We start from the raw sequence: 26,216 nt of genomic DNA, 5'->3' as shown, positions 1-26,216 counted from the left end.
TAATATATAAGTTTTGTTAGTGTTTTATGCATTTTACAAACAAAAAATTACAAATTGCGCACTAAACAGTTTGAATGTTAGGGTTCTTAGGGTGCTTTCACTACCAACTTCTAGTTTGTTACTAAAACATCACTACTTTTATTTTTTTGAATTTATTTTTTGTTTATTAGTTTAAAAACAATTTATTTAACAATAACAATGCATTTTATAATTAAATTTAAATATAATACAATTTATTGATGCTTTTGGTTAGTGTTTAATATATTTTAAGAACAAAAAAACTACAAATTTTAAACTAAACAGTTTGAAAGTTAGGGTTATTAGGATGTTTCCACTACCAACTTTTAGTTTGTTACTAAAACATCACTACTTTTATTTTTTTTGAATTTATTTTTTGTTTATACGTTTAAAAACAATTTATTAAACAATAATAACACATTTTATCACATAAAACGTATAAAATACAACCTATTGACCTATAATTTACGTCTTTTGTAAATATTCAACACATTTTAAGATAAGATAAAGACGTTTTTCTGTATAATCCATAATTAATTATTTATATTTAACCAATAAACATTTACCATCACTATGTATCAATTATTTAACTACATTAATCACTAATAATCATTATAATTCATTTACTTTACATATAATCACTAAAAAACTAACAAAAATCACAAAATTCTCCGAAATAATTAATTCTTTTGTTTTACCATTGAAGGACGCCATTTTGAATCACTATTATTGATAGTATAAACTATTTAAACCACAGAATGTGATTGGGCCGCTTCGGATCAATGCGCAAGACATTTTATCACCGTGCATGGAGGGGAAAGACTGAATCAGCCAGTCCGGAGGTCGATGATTCAACAGACAGCAAAACGCAAAACGGACCATCTGATGATCTGACCTAAACAAAAACAGGGAAGTTACTTGCTGGCGGCATTCGACGGTCGAAATCAGTTGGATTCCGTGCTCTGCTGAGTGAACAACTTGTAATACAACACCAAAAAACGCAATAGAAACCAGTAAGTGAACAATGAACATAAAATTTCAATGTTTTTGCTTTAATTCAACATTAAACTATTATTTAAACAATAATTATGCAATAAATTAATTATTTACAAGTATTTAAATCATATTCACGTATTTTTAGTTAATTTTAATGTTTATTTTGTGATGAAATAGTGATTTTTACAAAATGGCGAAATTTTTATGATTTTTTCTTTGTTTTGATTGATTTCAAAATGGTGGTACACATGCACAACGTGATTTTCTAATGTTTTCTTTGTGTTCTTCGCAGGTATGAAGGGATTACTGGTTCTGGCCGCCCTTGTAGGGATCGCTCAGTGCGTGTCCTTCTTTGACCTTGTCTCGGAACAATGGGCATCTTTTAAGGTATTTTTTCTGTACATAATCACGTGTTTCCCCTTCACACACACACACACAACCATAACATTTGTGTGTGTTTTTACGATCTGTGACTTCACAACATGCGAATTTGGAAGTTGAGTTCGCAGAATGCCACTAATCCAATTAGCAACTTGTTTTTTTGCTTCTAATTGGATTATTTTCATGCTGGATATTCAGATATGATGAATAATGATCACGCGCGACATTTTAATCGCTGGCCGTTGTGACTTTCGATGACCTCAGGGCACAAATACGCTTCAATTCGGTCCTGTTATCAAAATAGTTTGTTTTTGTTCATACGATTGTGCATTGTTTACAATTTACAATATTATCCATATCAAATTGCATGTTTTATATTTACATGAATACAAAATGGCGACTGATTATTTATTTTGATCAATTTTTATTGCTTTTAGCTGCAACACAAGAAAGAATATGACAGCGAAACAGAAGAGAAGTTCAGAATGAAGATTTTCATGGAGAACGCACATAAAGTAGCCAAACACAACCAGATGTACGAGATGGGACTGGTTAACTACAAATTAGGAGTGAATAAATGGGCGGACATGTTGCATCATGAGTTTGTGCACACCGTCAACGGATACAATCGCAGCCTGGGTAGATCCAGTGGATTATTCCAGGATGAGAATGATAAGGGTGTTACTTTTATTTCTCCTGCTCATGTTACCGTCCCCAAGGAAGTGGATTGGCGTAAAGAGGGCGCTGTCACCGTTGTGAAGAACCAGGGACATTGTGGATCCTGCTGGAGTTTCAGTGCGGTAAATATTTCTTCTTTTCATACAGAAAACATGAATAAAATCATTACTAACCTAATTTTTTCTGTAGACTGGAGCTCTTGAAGGTCAACACTTCCGTAAAACTGGTAAACTCATCTCCTTGAGTGAACAGAACTTGATTGACTGCTCTGGTAAATACGGTAACAATGGTTGCAATGGCGGCCTCATGGACAACGCCTTCCGTTACATCAAAGACAACCATGGTCTGGACACAGAGAAAACCTACCCATATGAAGCCGAAGATGACAAATGCAGATACAACCCGAAGAACTCCGGTGCCACTGATAAGGGCTTCGTTGACATTCCCTCTGGTGATGAGGAAGCCCTCATGAAAGCCATTGCAACCATTGGACCAGTGTCTGTTGCCATCGATGCCAGCCAGGAGACCTTTCAATTATACTCCGAAGGAGTTTATTATGATCCCAAATGCAGCAGTGAGGAATTGGATCATGGTGTCTTGGCTGTTGGTTATGGCACCACTGAAAAGGGCGAAGATTATTGGTTGGTGAAGAACTCCTGGGGTGACAGCTGGGGTGATGGTGGATACATCAAAATGGCGAGGAACAGGGACAATCATTGTGGCATTGCTACCCAATCCAGCTATCCTTTGGTTTAGTGTGAATTCAGTGAAGATTCTTTTGTATTGTAATCATTTTTAGAGTTAAGTTGCTCAAAATGCCAAAAACGAATAAATAGAGTTATTTTAAGCCGTGTTTGTTGGTAAAACACAGACAATAACCCGCAATCTTTTATTGAATGATTAAATAAAAGCAAAAAACACTTTTCTTCAAGCATTTATACATGAAAAAAAAACACTTTCAGTTGATGTTTTGCTCTGAATGTGAACAGAAATGAAAAGTTTGGTTATCCTGGTCGCCATTTTGAGACATACCCTTTGTGGGTCTTATTATGATGAGGTAACACGACAATGGGGAGCTTACCTGGTAGGTACCAGCCTAAAACCATGTATATCTTGTTAATAAACACAATTTTAAGGCTCAGGAAGATAAACAATATGATAGTGAGACTGAAGAGAAGTTCCGGATGAAAGTGTTCATGGAAAACGCTCATAAAGTCATCAAACACAACCAATTATACGATATAGGCTTGGTGAATTATAAATTATCCCTCAATACATGGTCTGATATGCTGCACCATGAGTTTATCCACATTGTAAATGGTTACAACAGAACTCTGGACCCTTTTGATGACACAAAAGAAGGTCCTGTTGCTTTTATCCCTCCTGCACATGTCTGCATGCCTAAGGAAGTGGATTGGCGCACAGAGGGAGCTGTTACACATGTCAAGGACCAGAAACAATGTGGGTCCTGTTGGAGTTTCAGTGCTGTAAGTGAAAACACCAAAACACTTCAAATTTTAATGTTTTTGTACCAGACTGGTGCCCTGGAAGGACAACACTTTCGTAAAACATCTAAACTTGTCTCCTTGAGTGAACAGAACCTGGTTGATTGCTCTACCAAGTATGGTAACCATGGTTGTAATGGCGGAAACATGGATAATGCATTTCGTTATATAAAAGACAATAAAGGTATTGATACTGAAGAGGCTTATCCCTATGAAGCTAAGGATCAGAAGTGTGCGTACAATGCGAAGAAATCCGGCGCCATTACCAATGGTTTTGTTGATTTACCAAAGGGTAATGAGGAAGCATTGATGCAAGCTGTTGCTACTATTGGTCCCATTGCAATTGCAATCGATGCAAGTCAAGAAACATTCCAACATTACTCCAAAGGTGTTTATTATGAGCCTAAGTGTAAAACAGAAGATTTGGATCATGCTGTTTTAGCAGTTGGGTACGGTACCACTGAAAATGGTGAAGATTTTTGGTTGGTGAAAAACTCCTGGGGGACTAGTTGGGGTGATCAGGGTTATATTAAAGTGGCTAGGAATAGGGGTAATCATTGTGGTGTCGCAACAGAAGGCATTTATCCATTAGTTTAGTTTATTTATTAATTAAATTATTTTTATTTATAAAGCAAAATTACAGTTTTCTTTTTTTAGTTTATTAGGTTGCGATAGATGGCGTTGGTGGTTGTTTTGTGCAATATTTTTCTGTTTAGTTTATTTGTGTGCCGTGCAGATGGCGGTTGAGTTAATGTAGCAGCCGAAGTAAGTTCGTGCGTGTACGGTGAACGGGCCTAGCCGAGCGCGCCGCGCGTTGCCGTTCGTTCGATGCGCCGTTTCAGGTGCGCCGTGACCGTTGCGTTGTCTAGATTCTTTGTACCATTCCTGGCATACCAATAACAAGAGTGGCGTTCTCGTATTTACGGGCCGATATCCGTCCCGATTTGTGCGGCAGCCGGCGGCGAGCGTCTCCGACACGATTTTCGGTAAGTACTGCATCGATATCGGCGGCGGCGGCGCCTCCACGCCGCGTCGGCGTCGTCCGCACGGCGTCGGGAATGCGAGCAATGCGTCCGCAATTCCTACAATAGTTTACATACTTGTCATGCCTGTGTGTGCGCGTCGATGCCGTCGGTGCGTCGAGCGCGCCGTGAGCGCACACGGCTCTCCGAAACCGCGCGGCGTCGTCGACGAGCCGCCTCTCGCAATCAACTCGCGACAAACGAAACAAAAACGCATCGCGCGATTAATACACGCAGCGGATCAACGCGGAGCGGTGCGAATATTGTGCGCTGGAAGAAAAATGTGCTTGCGGCGGGCGGCGGCCGCCGGTGGTGTGAGCCGCGATCGTCAACTGTTTCCGTCGTTGTCACGGCAACTGTCAACAAATTAATCGCGACCATCTTTTCACGCACACGATTTCCATTTGTTTCGGTTCAAACAAGTGCAGCAATCGCTTGGATTACACACATTTAACCAACAAAACAAGAGTTTTAAGTTGTATCATAAGTTTCTAATAAGTTCCAATTGTTGTTAATGTGATTTTCCGCGACCAACCAGCTTAAATGAACGCTTGGTTCAGCTCAGGTTAGTAAAACTTAAAAAACGCGTCAATTCCAATAGGAATTCGCGTATATTTCAAGTGATTTTGTTGTTAATTTACAAGTTATTGACGTAAGCTGAAGTAAATTAACAAATACCACTGGTTTACTGCTTGATCATCATCGTAAACGGAATGTTTTGGTTTTCTTCCGCTTGAAATCCACATTTTTTGAGTGTTTGCGGTGTCGTTTGATGTAAAAATATCAATTTTTTTTTCAAAAAATAGTTTTTTACTTAATTACGCCTGGAAAAATGAATATTTGTGAATTATTTTAATTACCAACCGGGGAAAACGGCTGGAAATTTCGTAATGCATATTTTGCATTCTCTATGCAAAGTAAATAAGTAATTAAATATGATTAGCGAGTTTTTTCCCGAAAAAAATCGTGTTTTTCGGTTGATTTTTGTCATTTTTTGCGTTGCAACTCTCGAAAAAATTGAACCTTGTCGGGGTACACTTGTTGATATCTCGTAAAATTTACCGAAATACTCGTAAAATCAAAAGTGTAGCGTAAAATTTTATTGGGTATTGTTCACGTGATCGATCTGATTATGTTTTCAATCGCGCGTCATTATTTGACGCAAATCATCGATTAATTAAGAAATTTCTTAGAAATTCAGCCACAATAAATTCATAATTATGCAAGAATATGTGGATTTATAACTTCCTTTGCTGTGCGCGCCTCGAAATTCATACTATAATCGAATAACGCATAGAAATGTGTTATAAAACGGTTCCACTAGAGTAGTTTTCTATTTGTGAGCTGAAAAAAAAAAAAACGCAAAGAAAGACGATTCAAGTTTACTTTTTCTTACCCAATTGCTCAACCGTGCGTTATGTTATGTTATGTTATGTTATTTAGTTTTGCATGTTTGGTTTTTGCCGCTTTTGTTGCGTTATTATTACTTATTACGTTATCGCTTGCAGTTATTACGTAGAAAATAAAATTTTATTTTTTTGCAAATGTAAAAATATATCGTAGGTGTTGAAAAAACCGGTATATCAATATTTTTATTTAAAAAAAATACCGAATACCGGTATATTGAACTTAAAATTCAGGGTTTGGAGATTTTATTATGTTGTAGGGAACAAAAAACTAACAAATATTGAGATTTTACGTGTTTTGCATCTGTTTAATCATTTGTAAGCTGATTTTAAATTTAATTACTTAAGTAAAAATGCCGGTAAATATTTCCTGAAGTCTAAAAATGAATTCCGCGTCGCTCAGTTGTATTCACTTGTGTTTTGTTTAAATAATTTTGTTGTAACTGTTTGTGCACCTCAAGAAATACGCAGAAAAATCATGTTTAACTTATAAAAATTTACATTAAAATTTGTAGGGATGTGTAGATCATAATTACAACAATATTTCAAATGTTACCATCGATATCATGTCTTAAGAAAAATATTCTAAGTCATAATTTTGCAAGAAATAAAAATATTTTTCGTTGTTACACCGAAAATTTTATATAAACTTATCAAGTTTTACTGATTTCATTGTTCTTTGGAGTTTTCATGGTAATTTTTGATATTTTGCGGGTTTTGACTGGAAGTAGAACAAAGAAATGGAAATATAGAGCTAGACAAATAAATTAAGAGCGACGCGGCGCGTTTTTAATCGTTTTGCAGGCAATGCAGAGTGCAATTTAGGTGCGAAACTGTATAAGTGTACACTCTGGGTACACTTGTACACACACGTGGTCGAGAAATTGAAATCGGCGTCGACGACATTTACGACGGCGCGCGACGCTCGCAGAGCAAAACGACGACACACGCACTAATTTTAGACGATGGACATCGAGTCTCCCAAGTCGCTTCTAGACTCCTGTGACTTTACAAAGAGAAATTATATTCTCATTCAAAAAATTTTAAAATTTTTATTCATTTTTATCTAAAAATTAATATTATTACATGTTATGTTTATTATTATGATTATTTTTAATCTATGGTCAAGGTGTACACAATTAGAGATGAGCGCGTATCTCCAATTCGCTTCGATTCGAACGAATGCGGCGATTAGTTGGCTGCCGCCGCGTTGTCGATGTGTTTATAGATGACATTTGATTTCCGTTATTTATAGAAATAGAGTTTGACTGCTGTGTGGCGACCACTGAAGCTGTTGGCTTCTCAAAGTATCACAAAACTCAACACGAGTAACAAAATCCCAGCGTATAAATATTATAGATGGCGCTATGTGTCATGTAACTATTCTAACCTCAAATCTACACTCTCCCCGAAACTGATTATTTTCATTTCCGAAGACGCGTTACATAAAATCACTCACAACATTAAATAAACACACTAGAAATCAAAAAAGCAGTCTGCGGTTGGTTAATGTTTGCGAGGAAATAACTTAAGTAAGTAGGTAACCTGAGACTTAACGTATTTAAACTATAAAATCGTCGATGAACAGTTTTTTTTCCTTCTCGTGGTCTTTCCTGCGATGTAAAATAATCTCCGAGAGGATTTAATTGATATTTTACGATCGATTAAATTCATATTACTTGCTATCACTTATCTATCAGCAAGAAGCATGAATTAAACCACAAAGAAGACGAGAAACAGTTAGAAATCACTTTAAATTTATTTTTCTCTAAAAAATAAAGTTTTTACATTGTTTTTATCAAGTTTAACTTAAAACTAATTTATTTATGTACTTGCGACTTGTTTTTTTTCTTTCGATGTCTGTGTCTGTTGACCGTCTTGGCGTCTTCTTCGACGCACACTCGACACACCGTTAACTCATTAGCATAGTCATAGGCTGCGAGCGACGCCCATTGCGGGTTCCAAGTCGAAGTTTACGGTGTTTTCTTCAGTACCTTCCGCGAGTGAAAGGTAATAAATAATCCTAAGTACGGTCCTGTGAGACTTTAAAACGCTAAAAATAATTGTTGCCGCTTTATAAACGCAGTAGGTAAACGTAGACAAAAGGGTGGTTTGTGTGGGCTGAAAGGTTTCGACTTGCGCTCCGCGCGCGCGGGAGGATGTGGAATAACATCAAAGGCGCTTTTGATAAAACACACGATATCAAACGAGCAACAATGCTGCGTGTCTGCATAAAGGCAACTTTGTGACATTCAACACGTTTACTCGCGTCCTGGTTTGATGTATCGCTCCGCGGCGGTCGAGATAATGAAATAAACCCTTTGATAACAAAATACTACCTACGGGTGTATTTTTGACATTGGATCAACTCTAGAGTTGGTACCAAACAGGTGTGTTTTGCTGTAAAATTTGTTTTTTTTTTCTTTTTTGCGTTGTACAAGAGTTTATAGCTTCTTTAACGTTTAACATTAAATGTTTTAAGCTTTGTATGCGCGCGCTGATGATAGTTAAGTGCGCTGCGTTTCCGCTTGAAAGCCGCGAGCGCATGCGCACTTAAACCTTTTATAGTATTCCTCGATTGTTTGGTTTATATTAATTTCTTTGTGTAACGACGTAAAATATTTTTATTTTGAGCAAATTATTAGCGGAAATATATATTTTCAACCGGTATTTCGGTATTTTATTTAAAATTATTTAAAAAATACTTTTATTTAGTTCAAAACATTTTTTTAAATTTTTCTAAATCCGGTCCTGTTATCACCACTACTTAATTCCCAATAAAATTAAATTTCTTGTAAGCTAAAAACATAAAATCAACACAAAAAAAAATGGAGGCTTTTGTCTCTTCTCGTGTGCGATGTGCGACTAAAATACTTCTCTTCGTTTGGCGCGCTTCGAATTTCTCGTCCGCCGGCCGCCATTCCGCTCGGCGTGCCGGCTTCGCTTTCGATGTTTATCTCTGGAATTAAGCGTTCCATATATCTGTAACAAGTGTCCGGGATTCCTAGACATTTTTAGCGTTCTACCCGATGAGAAAAAAACGCGCGCGTCCGATGATGTGTTTCAGTCTCCTCGGCTTTTTTCTTTATTTGTTTTGAGCGCGCAAGCGCAAGCGCGATTCTCGGTAATATAAGCGATGAGACTGTCGTCTTCGGTTGGCCGTAGGCCCGGTGTGTTTGTTTTAATTGAATCCTTTTGATTTTGACCGACGTTGTGCGACAAAGCACAACTTCACTCTCTTCTTCTCTGCGCCAGCAGGTAGATTAATAATGTTGGGTCCATCCACTTCCACCACTTCTGCGCGCTTCGTGGGCTTATGGGTGGAGAGTGGTGGGGGTGGTGGAAGCGAAGAAACTAAGCGAAACGATTACCTCGTTGACCTTTTATGCGATGGATGTGAGGAAGCCGAGTGTGTCGCTGATCAAATAGGCCTGTTCATTTATCATTACCTACAAAACTTTGACATCGTGTGAAAAAAGTTAGGTTTATATGGGATACCGGTTTGATATTGGAGCCATTTTTATTTGTTTTTGGGTTTATTTATCATCGTCAATATAATTTTTTAATTTTTTAGTTAAAAATTGTTAATACGGATCTGGAATTGGGGCAGTTTTGAGTTTTTTAGTTTTATTTGATATTATTTTGCTTGAAAATTATTAATACGGATCTGGAATTGATGTAATTTTTATTTTTATGCTTTATTTGACATATTTGACTTAAAAATCATTAATACGGACCTGGAATCTAACGTTTTCTTAATTTTTATGCTTATTTATCATAAATAACCTAATTTTTGACATTTTAAGCTTAACATTTCATAATACGGGCCTGAAATTAACCACATTTTGAGTTTTTACCTTAATTCTTGAAGTTTTTTGATTAAAAATCATAATTCCGGTCCTGATATTACGTTTCTAACCTTATTTAAACCCTATTTTGTGTTATTTAACACAAAAATGATAATTACGTGCCTGATAGTGACGCCATTTTGATTTTATTTTTAACTATTTGTGTTTATACTGTATGCAATCGCGAATATTTCGCGTTGCGATGCTTTTGTCGTCGGCGATAACAACTTGCGCGATGCGTAATTAGAGGCATAATCGCTGTTGACCTTTTCGATATGCAAATTTAATTTTTCCACAACTATACTCACAAACTCACAAACACCTACGACGACGACGACGTGTGCCGACTCTCACCAACTCTTCGGCAATTACTAAACTTAAATATATCATTTTTCTCGCGCAATTAATCGCCAATTTATTTATCGATTACGGTGAAAATTAAAGGAAGTCCTGTTTTTTAATCAGTTTTTAATCAGTACAGTTAATCGTAAATTGAACTCAATTAGTTTCAATTAGATTTACAGTAATTCGAAATTCGCTGGCGAATATAAAGATATTATATTTTCGTGCTTGAATGAATGTTATTACGGCTATGAATATATTAATACTTGCAATGTGACTGTGTGACTCTGGCGAATTGCAACTGCAACTGCAACTTTCCCTTCACTTTGCGCGCGCATGTCTGTCTCTGTCTTCTTTGTCGATGCATTTATATTTTGCATTTTCTATAGTTATATTTATATTCGCGGGTAATGCACAATTGCCCAGGAAAGAAAGGAAGTGTTGTAGGCAAAAACCAAACAAAGCGTGATTAAATTTTTATCTTTAAAATCACAAATTAATTAATTTTAAGTAATAATTAGATATTTACACGTAACCATTACGAATTGTTGGTATTAGTCTTTGTTGTGTCAATATTTCCGCCGGTTATTTATTTATTTTGTTGTTTATTTTTCAATAGTAATAAAATGTTAGGTTTTTTTAAGTTAAAAATTATTAATACGGGTCTGGAATTGACGCCATTTTGATATTTTTAACTAAAATAATATTTCTACCGTTTTTATCTTCATTAATTAACAAAATTTTCATTTCTTTATGTTTATTTATCATCAAAAAAATTTCTCTGTTTTTCACTTAAAACTCACTAATACGGGTCTGAATACGCCATTTTGTGTTTTTAACTTTTTTTACTGTTTTATATTAATTTTAATTTTTTACTAAAAATCATTAATACAGCCCTGATATTGACACAGTTTTAATTTTTTTATGTTTATTTATCATCATTAATCAAAATTTCTCTGTTTTTTCACATAAAATTCATTAATACGGTTCTGGAATTGACGCCATTTTGATATTTTTTACTTAAATAATATTTCTACTGTTTTTATCTTCATTATTTTTTTTTTTACAAAAAAATCATTAACACGAGCCTGATATTATGTTTATAAACTTTTAAAAGTATTTTTTACTTAAAAATCATTAATACAGCCCTGATATTCACACAATTTTCATTTTTTTTATGTTTATTTATCATCATCAATCAATTTTATGATATTTTTCCATCTAAAACTCATTAATACGGCTCTGGAATTGAAAACAAACATTTATAACACTAATTAATATTTTTTACTGTTTGAATTAACAAATTAATTATTTTGAAGCAATATCCAAACATTTACACATAACGATTACGAAGAAATTGCGAATTGTAGTGATTATTCTTCGTTGTGCCAATATTTCCGGCGCACGAATCATAACATTCGCGTGAATTGTGTTTATAATCGTTGCTAGTGTTGTTAATAATGCAATTTACAGCGCTTTTTTGTTTGGTGTTTTTTATGTGTTTTATGTTTGTCTTGCTACACTTTTATACGCTTCTGTAGAAATGTGGAATTACGCAAAACGCGACTAATTTGCAATCTTGTGATATTTTTATTTCAATTCCTGCTTGTCTGGTAAATTAAATTTAATTAAATCCAGGGAATAAAAAATACAAATATGATTTTAAATTGTATATGTAAATAAATCGTATTTGATTGTATTTCGGTGAAGCTAATGGTCATTGAATTATTGATTGAATAACACACTAGTAAGCGATGTAAACTGTTAAATAATTCCGATGTGCATAGTTAAAATTGACGGATTACTGTCGATAAACCTATCAATATATGTGTGTGTTTGTGTTAATGTTGATGATGAGAGAGGTTTAGTTCATTTCTCGTCCAATAAATTGTTTGGCAAATATCTAATGTATCTCTGCCGATATTCATATTCATCGAAAATTGTTCAACATTCCAAAAATTTATACAATTTACATCCGTACATAACTCAACTCACTGATCGGACTCAATAGTTGCGTACGAATAGTTTAAATTTTCGCTTATTTTCCGCGCGCGATTTTTATTCAATTGAAATAATTTCATGGAAATAAAATGAGTGCGCGCGCGTGAGCTGGTGAAGGTTGTGCGGGGGAATATGGGCAACTTGTTGCGTTTTCCGGAGGCGGCTCGCAGGCCCCAAGAGGGAGGCTGAAAGGGAAGCGATTTGAGGCAATTTTCATCATCAAGTTGTTGCTTTTCCCTCGACGCATTTCCATTCTAATTCACAAACACTCAATCAGGCTTGAAAAGCAAAGAACGAGCAACGAAGTAAAATCATTTAGAGGGGTGAGAAATACCGGTATTTTTTTATTTTCAAATTATATTATTTTGAATATTATATTAAAAACCGGTATAGGGATATTTTGATTTTAAAAAAATACCGGTATACCGAAATATCGGGATGAAAACCGGTATACCGGTATTTTTTATTTTTGAGCATATATATTTTTCTATACGATGTTCAAAACCGGTATTCCGGTATTTTGATTAAAAAATTACTGTCACCCTTAAAATACCGGTATTAAACTCATAATTCACCGATTTTTTCCCCGTATTAAATCATTTGGTGTGTTTATGTCCAGTTCGTGACATATTGTATGAAGTAGTATTTTGTAACATCGTGTCCTGCCCTAGTACGTGACTATGAATTGTGATGTTGGTTTACTATACCATTACTACCCTTGAAAGCAAAGGGAAAAAAAAGCAACTGAAAAAGAAAGATTTGTATGTTGGAGTAGCTTTTAAGCACGATATGATAATGATAATCATAAATTCATGCGTTTCGTGGGCAGAAACGTGGACTAAAAGCCCACGTTGTATGCACGTGCGAGAACAATGAATTTGTGCCTGGTTTTGTTTTCATTTTCGTGTCCAGCCCTTTTTTTAATTTCATTGTATTCAATCTCAATGTGATATAAATTCGAGTGAAATGTATTTTGTATGTTTGTGACGCTTTGGAGCAAAAACCATTGGAACAATTTTTATAAATTTTGGGATAGAGATAGTTTAAATATTGGAAAATAACATAGGTTAGTTTTTATTGCAAAAAAAATAACTTACAGGGTGTTAAAAATAGTTTAGAAGTTATTCAACAAAAAAGTTATATAACATAGACCCATTCAAAAAAATATGATGAAAAATAAATGTAATATGAGTATAAATACATAGTACACATTTTAAAACCTGCTAACTTGTCACTAGTAAGTAGTAATTGCGAATTATTCGACAATTAAACAGTAATGAGAGTCTTAATCGATTACTGGCGAGCATAACGCACCGGACTTTCCATTTTCTTTTTCTTTTTCATTTCCACATAACACAAACTCGTTTCGGATGCGCACACACACACACCAACTCACTCTTCGAGGAAGTCATAACATACAGGGTGTTTAAAAAAACATTACCAACTAATGTTTGACTGTGCAACATTTGTTACATAGATTGCGTCACAGTTTTTATGGTTTTGGCATCTGTGTAGATGTCTGTATGGATGTCTAAATGATGCTTTGATTCCACGAAAAATTCGCGCTATTATTATACCAGTAGTAGTTGAAAAACTGCTTGGAACCTTGAAGATGGATTTAGATTTATATTGAAATTTCAACTACAGAATACACTAATTGGGTTTTAACATGATGGAGATTTAGTTATCCATCTAAATAAAAATCGTTTGCGAGCTGCTTTTGCACTAATTTCGTGAATAATTCCATACAATTTCTATACGACGAGTACAGCATAACATAATGAATGTCAGAAACCGGAAAGTGGGAATAGTTGACTGCTAATATAATATTGAAGTAGTTAAAGTTGTCGAACTATGTTGTGTGTTGTATGTTGTGTGTGCTTTCATCTCCCTGGAGTTACGTTTTGTTGTTGTGTAGGAAGCGCTAACGAGTTCGTTAAATTATACTCGTATACGCTATCGAGTTGGCGCGCTTTGCATTCGCAAATTGAATTAAAACCTCGGCCACATGCACTTGCAACATGTTAATTATTACGCGCAACAAATATTCAATTCACTCTTCCCGGGCGCGAAAAAGTGTTTATCATTCACTGTATTAACAATATCCGGTATTATCAGATGATTGAGCTGATGATAATCGTAACAATAGTGTGTTTTTTTCTCTACTTGATTGTGTGACTAAGCTGTTATCACCGCGGCGAAAATAGATAAAACTCGAAATTCGCACTCCACTCGATTATTAATTATTGCGAATTCGTTTGTGTAATTGTGTGAGTCATGTTCATTTTTCGATGACACTCGCTAATATATCTGCTTGAGTGTGTTTGAGTGTGTTTGGATTTTGTTTGACTTGCAAATGAGTCACTGGTTTATTCACTCTAAAATTAAGTTTAACGCGTGATTAGTGTTGTGCGAGCGTGTATCTAACATTTTACCTACCTTTCGGATGCACACGCAAGAATACACATGGTAAGACATCATGGTATGGTAGAGGTAAGGCGTGCGCGCGCGTTGCCGACCCATAGAAAACGAGTTTTTGAATGAGTCATCTCGTCATGCGCGGTTGCAAGCCCGTTGCAAGTGTTGGTACACTCACCAAATGTTACCTCACCTTCTCTTTTCTTCGTGCTAGACCAGGTACTCTGGTAAAAACGGTAAAAAATCATCAAAATCGCATAAATTTTTAAAAATTAGATCAAAATTTCTTCAAAATTTTGTTGATTTTATTATTTTTTGCAACATTAGGTGTAAGTATAGATTGTGCACATGTGCACACATGTTGATATGGTGGGGCACCCAGGGTACCCTTTCATTTCTCTCGCTGCCAGTCTCCGGAGACTAGTTCTTCTCGTTGGTAAGGTTTTCTAGGCACTCGCCTTTGATCTCAACCTAGGCGCTACGGCAACGTCGCCTCGCCAACCGATGACCATCAACTTTACCGCACAATAACGTCAACAATAAAATAATAAAGCTTTCAACGCTGCTGCGAGCGCGCGAGCGCAAAGAGCACAAAAAACTCTTGTATGCTTCCATTCTACACTTGTAGAACAACCGGGACAAGTACTTTTACAAATCGGAAATAGAGATGTTGGGAGTTTTTATTTCAATACCGGTATACCGATATCGAAAAATTATTTTTTTCTTCAATCGAATGAAAATAAATTTTTAAGTTTTTGACTTTTGTATTGAAAATTATCGGTGTATGAAAAAAATACCGGTTAACCGGTATTAATACCGGTATTTTTATATTTAGGCTATAAATTAATCAATTTATTTATGATATTTAATTAAAAATATTTACATTTGAATTTAAAATAACCGGTATACCGATATCGAAAAATTAATTTTTTTCTTCAATTGTAAGAAAATTTATTCGTTTTTCATTTTTGTTTTGAAAATTTTTTGTGTTTTTGGAAAAATACCGGTATACCGGTATTAATACCGGTATTTTTCAATTTAGGCTATAAATAAATTATTTTATTTATGATATTTAATGAAAAATATTGACATTTGAATTTAAAAATAACCGGTATACCGGTATTTCACTCCCCCTAACTTTTTTCAAACCAAAATTTTTATAATTTACGCTATTAATCTTTGGTCCCGTTATAATTAGGCAATAAATATCCACGACGTGCGAAACTGATAATGACGACAATGGGGCTGTCCTCCTGCATCCCCCTGTGCCTTGCGACTTTCCTATCTTGGGCAAATGCGGGATAGTAGCGTGGAAAACTGCGCAATTGAGTGTGGAAGTGGAAGGCGGCGGTGGAGGCCGGGGTTGTATTGTCCGTGTCCCATTGCCGGCGCGCTCGACGTGCGGGGTGATATACCGACGGCGGTTATTAACGGTCCCCAGTTATTAAACGCGCTCGACCGGACCGTCTCTTTGTTGTCTCCTGTTGTCTGCGCGTGGTAACAATTCCACACCCGACCGCACGCATTACCGAAGAGGGTAGTTTAGGCCTCGGGAAATTATAACAAAATTTAAACATTTTCGATTTTAACTGATGGAATTATTATCGAATTTTGTGAGATTTTTTCTGGAGGTAGTTGTGTAGTAGTTGAACACACGGGGTGATATTTTAATTAAAAGGGCCGTGCGGAATTAATTAAACGACCACTGCGCCCTCGTTTCGCGCACTTTATTTGAGCATACCAAAACAACCCCACCCCCGCCGGACGTCATTGATGTGTTGATGTGTTATTTTCGGCCTGATTGGTCAAATGTTTCGTTTAATTAATTTCGCAATTAAATACCTATCGATTTGTGAATCAAAGCGTAGTTTTTTTTCTGTTGTTGTTGTTGAGGAAATTCACTAGTTGAAAATAAATTTCAACATTGTCCTTGCTTGTAAGTACACATCGAATAAACGCAGATGCGTGGTGGTTGTACGTAACCCACCCTCGGAATTGTTGTGTGCGCCGACCCGAAACGGCCGAGCGCGCGCGTTTATATTGCCGCCGCCGCCGCGCCGCCGACGTGTGCATGTGTATGATATTAAGGGCCGCATTCCATACCGTCAGGCGCCCGTCATTACGAGGTGAATTTACAGCCCGTGCGCCCGCTGCTCGGCGGCGGCTACCGCAGCGCAAACATACACTGTGTCCACATAATAAAAAAATATTTACTCGCATGAATAAAAATAATATTTACACTCAATAAATGTTGTAATTTTTTGTGGTAATATTTTGTTTATTTTTTATTACTGCGCGGACATATTGTATGTAATTGAAAGCGTACCTACTCGTAGAAGCGTAATATACGTAACAAACACGGCGCATTTATAAAGACAATAAGCGCCGGGACGAGCCGGAAAATTCGAGGTGAAAAGCCACCACCCCTCTCCAAACGCTCACTCGTGCGCTGGTGCTCAGGTTGCACTTTATTTGCGAACGCTTTTGTATTTTGTAATCACATTTTTCCCTCGGTGTTTTTTCCGCCCGCGCTCTAAACACAGCATTCGCGAAAATGCCGAATTCCGGCGAAATTACTTTCGATACGATATCGCGCGCAACTAGTAATAGCTAAAAACTGAAAAGTCATAATATTATTTATTCGCGCAATAATAAATACTTGCTCGAGCCGAAATTGGTCGACAACACGCTATATTAAATAGTGGATGAAAACATTACCGCGTTTTATTGTTCTTGGTACGAATACCAAGGGCTAGAATATTACATAAATATTACATACAATGTGTATAAATTTTTCTGTTTTTTTATTGTTTCAGGTGGTACGTTATTAAGTGCAGGCACGATTTCGTCACCGTGGACAGCGGTCACAGGACCCGCGGCCGATGCGAATGGCCCGGGTCCGGACACGAAAAACCTCGATGTCGGGGACATGAGCGATGTAAGTGCGATTATTTTATTTATAAACCAGAGAAGTGATTTTCCGCGCGCATGAAACGCGCGTTTGATGATATATTATTCGATTTGGTTAAAAATAAACATCATACATTTCAATATGACTCTTTCTAGTCTTACTAATTTTATGTTTACTAAAATCTAAAAACATTGATAACATTTTTATTGAGTTTTGTGGACGTAATCACACTCGGAACACACAGCATCATAGTGGGATTGAATTGACGCGACCGCAAACGTCATCGGGTCCGGCACGTCATCGACTTGAAACTAATTAAATCGGACTAATCGCCGATTTGGAACAATACGATGTTTACGCTAAATCCCGGCCGTTTTATTTATTTTCATGTTTATTGACATGTTTTTGAGCGCATTTTCTAATATAAATGCGGGAAATGTTTTAATTGAGTTTTAGTGAATGTTTGTGCATCATGTGCGTTTGTTATTCGCAGGACGAAAAAGATATGGCGGCGGCCGACGCCGAAGGTGTCTGGAGTCCGGACATCGAGCAGTCCTTCCAGGAGGCGTTGGCCATATACCCGCCATGCGGCCGACGGAAAATCATTCTCTCCGATGAAGGGAAAATGTATGGTAAGTACCCGAGAAGAAATATATAGCACGCACGCGGGGAAACTTTATTGCTTTCCACTTGACCGAAACTCAAGACACGCCCCATTTTTTTTTCTTTTCGCCATGTATGTGTGAGTATTGAATGTTTGGAGGCTGTTTTCGGAGAATGTGATTCTGGACGTTGTCATGTGTGTGCGAATCATATTATAACACTCGATCGCTTTCGATTTTCCACGCTGCCACCTCGCACACACCCTCTTGTCCCGGGAAACTTGTGAGAGTCCTGAGACTCGTATTCTTGTAGACAATTGCATTCTGTTTTGCATGACATGACGTGACGAGACATGGCAATGGAAAGAGATTTCGTGAAATGCAGAAATTGCAGTTCGGGTCCGGTTTTTCCACCTCCAGTTGCTTAGTGCCCGGACACTAGACTCGAGAGTGGAGAGTGGAGAGTGGAGTGGTGACTTGGGTCAATAGTGTGCGCGCTGCGTCTTCTCGGAAGTCCGGAAAGTGGGATGAGGTGGATAGCCATGGGTGGTTCATGTCCACCGTCTCCACTCACACGTGTGTTGGTTTTTATTTCTGTTTTGTAGAATCGGCAATTTTTCCTTTTTCGCATTCAATTCTCCTTCTTGCTGGATTTTTATTACTTATTCCGTTTCATAGATGTATAAAGGCTGGTGCCTTCGGTTGGCGGTGGTTGTTTTCTGCATCTGCGTCGTCTTGAGCTTCCGATTCCATTGTCCGCATACCAACCCTTGATGTCCACTTCGGAATAGGAGCGCTATCGTCGTCGTTTTTGGTTTTTCTCAGCCGGCGCATAGTCACGAATGTCCAAGGAAACCCACCCACTGGTTTTTATTGGACTCTGTCTTTGTCTGTTTCTGGTGTTGGAATTGTCGTTTATAAACGACCAAGCAACTATTGTTCCGCGTTTTATTTCCATTTCGGTCGTTTTTCACCGGCCACTAAAACCAAATGAACTAAAACGTCGAGTGGCTCTTTGTTGCCGGCTTGATTATGTTTCATTTCGCCCTTTGTGCGGTGAAAAATTACATACCGCGCGCGCGCACGCCGGAAAACTCCGAGAGTTGGGAAAACACTCAAACATTGTTTCTGCTAGTTCTACAGGTGGTACTCTCCAGGCAGCGAAAAGTGTAGTTTTTTCTATACGAAATAAAAGTAAAATGAAAACATTGTCATGCCGGTTATTGTAATCGTGTAATGCATTTATTGCGTGAGTAATCGAAAGAAAGGCAGGCGAAGCAGAAGGTAAGCGAACGCAATGAACCTGCAAAACGCTCGGTTTCCCTTTGTCGTCGACGTTTCGCATTTAAAATATATAGAAAAAAATAAAAATAGCGCATAAGTGCAAGGGGAATCGGGCAATTATATCGGTAGTTCTCTGACATCATTAGACTTGCAAATGCGTAACGTATGAAGGCATATTTACCGGGTGTTGGGCGCATATCATTCAGCGCACGCGAATGATTTAAAGCGTTGTGTGCATGACGCCGCACTTTGTATGACGGCGCGGCTAAACAGCCGCAGCAGATAAGACAGAAGTTATAATTGCGAACCGTTTAGCTGTTTATGCGCGCAAATACGAGTAGCAGTAAAATTCGCCGCACATACACACACAACGGTGTTGAGTCACATTCGCAGCGCAATGCTGCGCTGATAATCGTAAAAACATATTTGTGTCACTAATTTATCGCCATTCGAACGACTTGAACTATTCGCCATTAAATGTCTGACTTAGATTTTGTTTCTATTTTGTGTTTTTTCTTTTTGTTTTTGAAAAGTTCCACTTTGCGCAAACCCTGATGTTCTGGTTTATGTAGATGGGAGCGGGCGAGGATAGAGCTCTGATGGCGGCAGCCGTCCTTCTTTATATTTTCTTCTCTCTGGGCCTGGCCCACCCTTCGATGCGAAGCCGGCAGCAGCGCTTACTTGCTCGCTCACTAATTGCACATTCTTGACATAGTTTCGTGCCCTTTCCGGGCGCTTCCACCCTCGGTCGCGCTCCCCCGCACACATTCTCACATGCGTGCGTCGGCGTCCAACAGGAAGCGCGCGGAATATCCTCTGATATACAAAGTGTTAACATTTATTTCTTTAAAAAAATATTTTTTATGATTTTAAATCGTATTTGTTTTATGGTTTTGATAGGTTTTGATATGTATTGGTTTTTATTTTATTACTTTTTTGTTTGGTTTTCGTGTACACTTTGTATTTGGGGGTTGTCTTCGCTTGGCTTTTCGCTACAAACCTCGCAGCGCGCAGTTTCCACCCTGACCCTCTTTCCCAACCATCTCGCTCTCCTGATCGCTCGCACTCGAAACTTCTCCGCGCCCGGACGAGTTTACTACCACAATAAGCGAGCATCGCTAACATCAACCCCTTCGCCGCCGCTTCCTTCGTTTGTCTCGGTCGGACGCGCTTGCCGAACAAACTCCGCGCATAAATAAAGACGTGTCTTTGCTGCCGCTGCCGGGCACTGTTGCTGCGGGTGGAAATGTTGAAAATGCTTCGAAAATCCCGCTCACTCTCACCCCCCTCTTTCCTCCTGGAAAGTCTCGGGTTTTCGCAGCGTACTGTTTCTTCTCGCATTCTTCCCGATTCTTATTTATATTAAACTGGTAAAATATTGTTTTGTAATTGTTTCGGCGTTGTGTACCTGTGCAATTTTAATTTTGATTCGAATCGCATTCCACAGGACGCAACGAGCTCATCGCGAGGTACATCAAACTGCGGACGGGGAAGACGCGCACGCGGAAACAAGTCAGCAGTCACATACAGGTTCTTGCCCGCCGGAAATTACGGGAGATTCAAGCCAAACTAAAAGTGGTAGGTGGTTTATTTTTGTTTTTGAAATTTTTGGGAATAACGTTGATGACTAGCAGGATCATACGGTAAAAGAGAAGACGCTGCATACGATGTCAACGATGTCCAGCGCGCAGATTGTGTCGGCGACGGCGGCGATGCACGGCAAGCAGCTGCAGCTCTATCCGCCCACACCTGTCGCCCCGCCGGTAAGTGGGTTTGCTGTCGCTGCCGTTTGCCGCCCGCCGCCATCGCCGCCATCGCTGCTCACTGCTTAGCTGTTTCTATGTGTTTGTTTGTTTATCGGATGAATTAATTCGTATTTAATTTGTAGCAATTTTGGCAACCTGGACTTCAGCCGGGCACGTCTCAAGAGTAAGTATTAATCCTGTTTCTTAAAAATGTTGTGTAAATAATGTAAAATTATCAAAAGGGAACATTTTAGTGTGAAACCCTTCTCTCAAAGTACCTATCCTGGTGGGAAACCGGCAACGGCGGTATCCAGCGGGGAGGTGGGCGCGTTACAAGCGCCGCCCCGCCGCCGTGGGAAGGCCGCGCGATTGCCACGCACAAATTGCGGTTGGTCGAGTTTTCCGCCTTTATGGAGTCTACCAATCGGGAGGAATCAGTGGGCAGCAAAGACGAAGTACATACCTGCAACTATTTCTTCTACTTTTCTTTAATTGTTTATTTTTGTGTTGCAGTACCAGAGGCATCTCTTTGTTCACATTGGCGGGCCCGCCATTACCTATTCGGATCCACTGCTGGAGGCCGTTGATGTGCGACAAATCTACGACAAATTCCCGGAGAAGAAGGGCGGTCTCAAGGAGCTCTACGACAAGGGCCCGCAGAACGCCTTCTTCCTTGTCAAATTCTGGGCGGATCTCAATACGAACGTGCAGGACGAGGCCGGTGCTTTCTACGGTGTTACAAGCTCGTAAGTTTTTCAATAATTTCATGTTTTACACGCGCATTTTAAATGCTTGTGAATTAACATTTTTGTCGGCGAATGTTTTAGGTATGAAAGTAATGAAAATATGACAATAACGTGTAGCACAAAGGTGTGCTCGTTCGGCAAGCAGGTCGTAGAGAAGGTTGAGACGGAATACGCGCGATATGAAAACGGACGGTTTGTTTATCGCATTCACCGGTCACCGATGTGTGAATACATGATTAATTTCATCCACAAGTTGAAGCATCTGCCTGAAAAGTACATGATGAACAGCGTGCTGGAAAACTTTACGATATTACAAGTAAGATATAATCTTAAAATCAAATAAAACTTAATAATATTAATTTTTGTTTGGTTTTCTGCAGGTGGTGAGTAATCGTGACACGCAGGAGACGTTGCTCTGCACGGCGTACGTGTTTGAGGTGTCGACATCCGAACACGGCGCCCAGCATCACATCTATCGACTAGTGAAAGATTAGTAGTGTAAGCGCCGAATTCCACCCACCACCTCCCCCGAAACACGTACAACGGCGAAGTCCTACTAACGCACCTCTCCGCCCGTTCGATGTATGTACTCTATTTATGGATACGATGTAAGGAATCAAATAACAAATAAGGATAAACTTTAACAAAAAGAAGAAATCAAGACGATGGCGATCCAGGATGCCAATCGCCGTCGCTCGACAGCCTGACACGCAGTGCCTAATTACACACACCTTTATTATAAAAAGAATGATAGTATTAATGAATTAGTTTACTGATGTGCGCCATATGGAAAACTATGATCCATGGAGACGAATTGATATCTTATATAGAGAGAGAGAAAAAAACGCGTGAAATTATGAATGGTAATCTCAGTCGCCAACAATCGGCATCGTACTTTTTATTAGTTTATTGTGAATTTTATTTATTTTACACAACCGGAACCGATATTTTTTTACGACGAGAGAACACATATCTGTACTTACAAATATCAGCAAGTTTTGTGCAATTTTTACACACACTTTTTGTTTGTATCGAGAGAAACAAATTACGATGATGAATGTGAATGTGAGGTAGCTCGAATACGGAAACACTTGGCCGAACCAATGAAATTGGTTGTGAGGGAAATTGCAGCTGAAATTGTCCTGGATGTAGACGTAGCAGATAAACAGAATTTACACGGTTGGGGAGAGAGAGAACTTTTTCTAAATTTAAATGTATTATTAAGAATTTATTGCAATCGCCGGAGTAGAAGACAATGATACTGAAACGGATTGCAGATGACAATAATTCGATCAATAACAATTAAACAATAAACCAAGCGACGGAGCACAGGTTGTAAGGTGTAAATTGTAATGTTGCCGCCGGAATAAGCGCAAATATCAAAACACACACGCTACAAAAAGATACGATACAGAAAGAGAAAAACAAGGATACTGACAAAAATTACAACAAAATTAAACATTTCGCTATTAATACATATTTATGTGATGATTTTATATACATAGATTTATATATAAATTATATAAAATAGATATATTACGATTATAATTAATGAAATGATGATTGAAGCGAATGCGCAACTGAAAAATGAGAACATGACCAAGACGTATATCAACACTTTTGGAGCGAACAGTATTGGCGGTTTAATTAATTGTTTAATGCGATTCCTGGCTTTGTGTTCATCAAATCTTGGTTTTAATTTTGCCGAGCAGCGAAAGTGTACTTTAAATAATTTTTTGCTAAAGTTTATTTGATAAATGTTACGCGAGTACCTTTTTTAGCGGATAATGTAAGCGACTAGCAGCAATTCTAGATGATGATGATGATGCGGAGGAGAAGATGATTACATGATGATAATCGTATTAGACTTTTGCTATTAATTTTAGATTCAGCGCAGAATAATATATCGTACTGAGAGTTTCGTTGCAATAGTATTTTTTACACGCAAATTTGGTGCAATCTTCCGTGGTCTAATCGAAATTGAGATGTTAATCAACGTGAAGATGATAGATAAACTGAGATTGAAGTTTTGATTATTGATTGGTACTCAGATTTTATCGATATGTATAACATATGATTTTATTGCGATCAATCTCGTAACGTTTTGTGGCAATGATTTTTTTGTTTTCTTTTTTTCTTTGATTTTTATTTAATTTTATTTTCTACATATTCAGTTCGTTTACACAATGAATTAATAAGATATCGATTTATTATTTTTGATCTCTAATTGTAGTCGGATTAATGTTTAATTATATTTTTCGGCAGTGCATAATTTAGTTTGTAAGCGAGCGAACGAGAAAAAAGTACTTTTATACGATGTGTATTTTTAAAAAATCGGCCATTTTATTATTATTACAGACTTAGCGTTAGTATCTAAGTTCGATTACAGATTTACGTTTATCGATTATGTAAGCAATTGATTATGTCCTAGGTTAATTAAAGAGCGCATCAACTACTATATAGCAGCAGCACCGAATCAACGACTACATGCTAGATCTTTTGTGTAAATACCGATTTTTGTAAAATTCGTAAAACACACACACACACACACGCAAACAAACCAACAATTTTCGTGGCGGCTTAAATGATAATGAGGGACGATTTTTAAAACGATTCGATGATTCGTTACGATGTTGAGCTACCATATCACCGGTTGCCATATCATGTAATTACATAAAAATGTAGATGAATTGGACGAAAACAAAATACGATTATTATATTATTACGAAAGAAATTAATACAAGAAGCGATTGAAGAATTATTCTATACTTCTCGATCTTTTATCTGTATGTGTACAGTATTTTAAATGAAATTGATATAAAAAATAAGAAATTTATGGCGTTTTTATATTCATTCCGAATCTTCATGTCCCGACAGTTTATTTTCAGGTTTATTTACAGCTTCTTTCGGTTATATTGTGGTTTGAAAGACTCTTTATACAATGCATACCCTTCCAATCCTCTAAATTCGTTGGATGTGCCCTAAAATGTCCTTCAAAACCTTCCATCTATAAAATAAATTTGAAAACATGGTGTGGAAAACACCCTGTATCTCCTGAAATAATAACTTTTCTCCAAGTTTCTCAGCGCCATACTATAGTCAAAGAGACCCTTTCTACGATGCATATTATTTCAGCCCTCTAAACCCTTTGGAAGTGCCCTAAAATGCCCATCAAAAGTTGGCAATTTTATAAAAATTTGAAAACATTGTGTACAAAATACCCTGTATCTCCTGAACTAATTGACTTTCCCGAAGTTTTTCAGCGTCATATTAAAGTTCAATAGATTCTCTCTTCGATACATTTTATTTCAGCCCTCTAAACCTTTTAGAAATGCCCTAAAATGCCCTTCAAAAGTTGGCAATTTTATGAAAATTTAAAAACATGGTGTGGAAAACACCCTGTATCTCCTAAACTAGTATACCTTTTCCAAGTTTTTTGACGCCATTTTTTAGTTCAAGAGACGCTCTTTATGATGTACTTTATTTCAATCCTCTAAACCTATTAGAAGCTCCCTAAAATGCCCTTCAAAAGTTGGCAATTTTATGAAAATTTGAAAACATGCCGTGGAAAACGCCCTGTATCTCCTGAACTAAACGATTATCTTAAAGTTTTTCGACGTCATGTTAACGTTTAAGAAACCCTCTACATTATGCATACCTTTTTAACCCTGTAAACCCTGCGAAAATGTCTTAAAATGCCCTTTAAATATTGCTATTTTTGACCAATACATTTCATTTTTTGGCTGAATAACAGGGTCGAACTTTTTTATTAAAACTTTTTTGGTCGAAGAACAGAGTCGAATTTATTTTCCTAAAAATGTTTTGGTCGAACAGCAGGGTCGAACTTTTTTGTTAAAAATTTTTCGGTCGAAGGACAGGGTCGAACTAATATTCTTAAAAAAAATTTCGGTCGAACAACAGGGTCCAACTTTTAGTTAAAATTTTTCGGGCGAAGAACAGGGTCTAACTTATTTTCCTAAAAAAATTTCGGTCGAACAACAGAGTCGAACTTTATTGTTAAAAATTTTTTCGGTCGAACAACAGGGTCGAATTTTTTTCTTAAATTTTTCCCGTGAAACCGTCGAGATTAAATTGCGAATATCTCGAGAACTAAAAGGGCTACGAAAAAAAGGACTACATATTCTTGATCCTTAAAGAATTCTCTACAAGATGGCATTCTTTTTGAAAAACGACAAAAAGTGCATAAAAAATTTAACGAAAAGATTTTGTTATAAAAAAGGCAAAAGATTTCTCTTTTTTATGTTCGAAATTAAAAGTTCGAATTTTTAAATTCTGTTTTCGGATTATGATTG

General features: G+C 37.4%; 3 protein-coding genes across 3 annotated transcripts; all 3 read left to right on the top strand.

The window, feature by feature from the left end:
- Positions 1-870: 870 nt before the first annotated feature.
- LOC135790126 (cathepsin L-like) lies at positions 871-2,920 on the top strand. The gene is made up of 4 exons (XM_065300180.1): positions 871-1,031; positions 1,307-1,401; positions 1,833-2,195; positions 2,263-2,920. Exons 2-4 carry the CDS (start codon positions 1,309-1,311, stop codon positions 2,827-2,829), a joined length of 1,023 nt encoding a protein of 340 aa, XP_065156252.1. The 5' UTR covers positions 871-1,031; positions 1,307-1,308; the 3' UTR covers positions 2,830-2,920.
- A 139-nt stretch (positions 2,921-3,059) lies between these two features.
- LOC135790127 (procathepsin L-like) lies at positions 3,060-4,175 on the top strand. The gene is made up of 3 exons (XM_065300181.1): positions 3,060-3,157; positions 3,210-3,560; positions 3,609-4,175. Exons 1-3 carry the CDS (start codon positions 3,065-3,067, stop codon positions 4,173-4,175), a joined length of 1,011 nt encoding a protein of 336 aa, XP_065156253.1. The 5' UTR covers positions 3,060-3,064.
- Positions 4,176-4,751: 576 nt separating this feature from the next.
- LOC135790380 (transcriptional enhancer factor TEF-1-like) lies at positions 4,752-24,737 on the top strand. Its single transcript, XM_065300584.1, is given in 11 exon segments — positions 4,752-5,165; positions 17,432-17,553; positions 18,020-18,158; positions 20,860-20,990; positions 21,047-21,175; positions 21,301-21,341; positions 21,412-21,500; positions 21,503-21,612; positions 21,671-21,903; positions 21,985-22,219; positions 22,284-24,737. Coding segments are annotated over 11 exon segments (1,365 nt in total). The 5' UTR covers positions 4,752-5,143; the 3' UTR covers positions 22,398-24,737.
- The last annotated feature ends 1,479 nt before the right edge of the window (positions 24,738-26,216 follow it).

Source organism: Atheta coriaria, unplaced genomic scaffold (genome assembly GCF_025399875.1).
Source record: "Atheta coriaria isolate IRGN ID8LTWV9N9 unplaced genomic scaffold, Caltech_Dcor_3.1 hic_scaffold_4_pilon, whole genome shotgun sequence".
Classification (NCBI taxonomy): Eukaryota; Metazoa; Arthropoda; class Insecta; order Coleoptera; family Staphylinidae; genus Dalotia; species Dalotia coriaria.
Note: the sequence above shows the minus strand (reverse complement) of the source record. Positions and strands in the feature narration are given on the sequence as shown.

What these genes read in the sequence shown, in the direction of transcription:
- LOC135790126 (XM_065300180.1), top strand. Translation starts at nt 1,309, where the DNA reads ATGAAGGGATTACTGGTTCTGGCCGCCCTTGTAGGGATCGCTCAGTGC. An exon ending in AACAATGGGCATCTTTTAAG is followed by an intron (nt 1,402 to 1,832) that starts GTATTTTTTCTG and finishes TATTGCTTTTAG; the next exon opens with CTGCAACACAAGAAAGAATA. An exon ending in CCTGCTGGAGTTTCAGTGCG is followed by an intron (nt 2,196 to 2,262) that starts GTAAATATTTCT and finishes TTTTTTCTGTAG; the next exon opens with ACTGGAGCTCTTGAAGGTCA.
- LOC135790127 (XM_065300181.1), top strand. Translation starts at nt 3,065, where the DNA reads ATGAAAAGTTTGGTTATCCTGGTCGCCATTTTGAGACATACCCTTTGT. An exon ending in GACAATGGGGAGCTTACCTG is followed by an intron (nt 3,158 to 3,209) that starts GTAGGTACCAGC and finishes CACAATTTTAAG; the next exon opens with GCTCAGGAAGATAAACAATA. An exon ending in CCTGTTGGAGTTTCAGTGCT is followed by an intron (nt 3,561 to 3,608) that starts GTAAGTGAAAAC and finishes TTTTTGTACCAG; the next exon opens with ACTGGTGCCCTGGAAGGACA.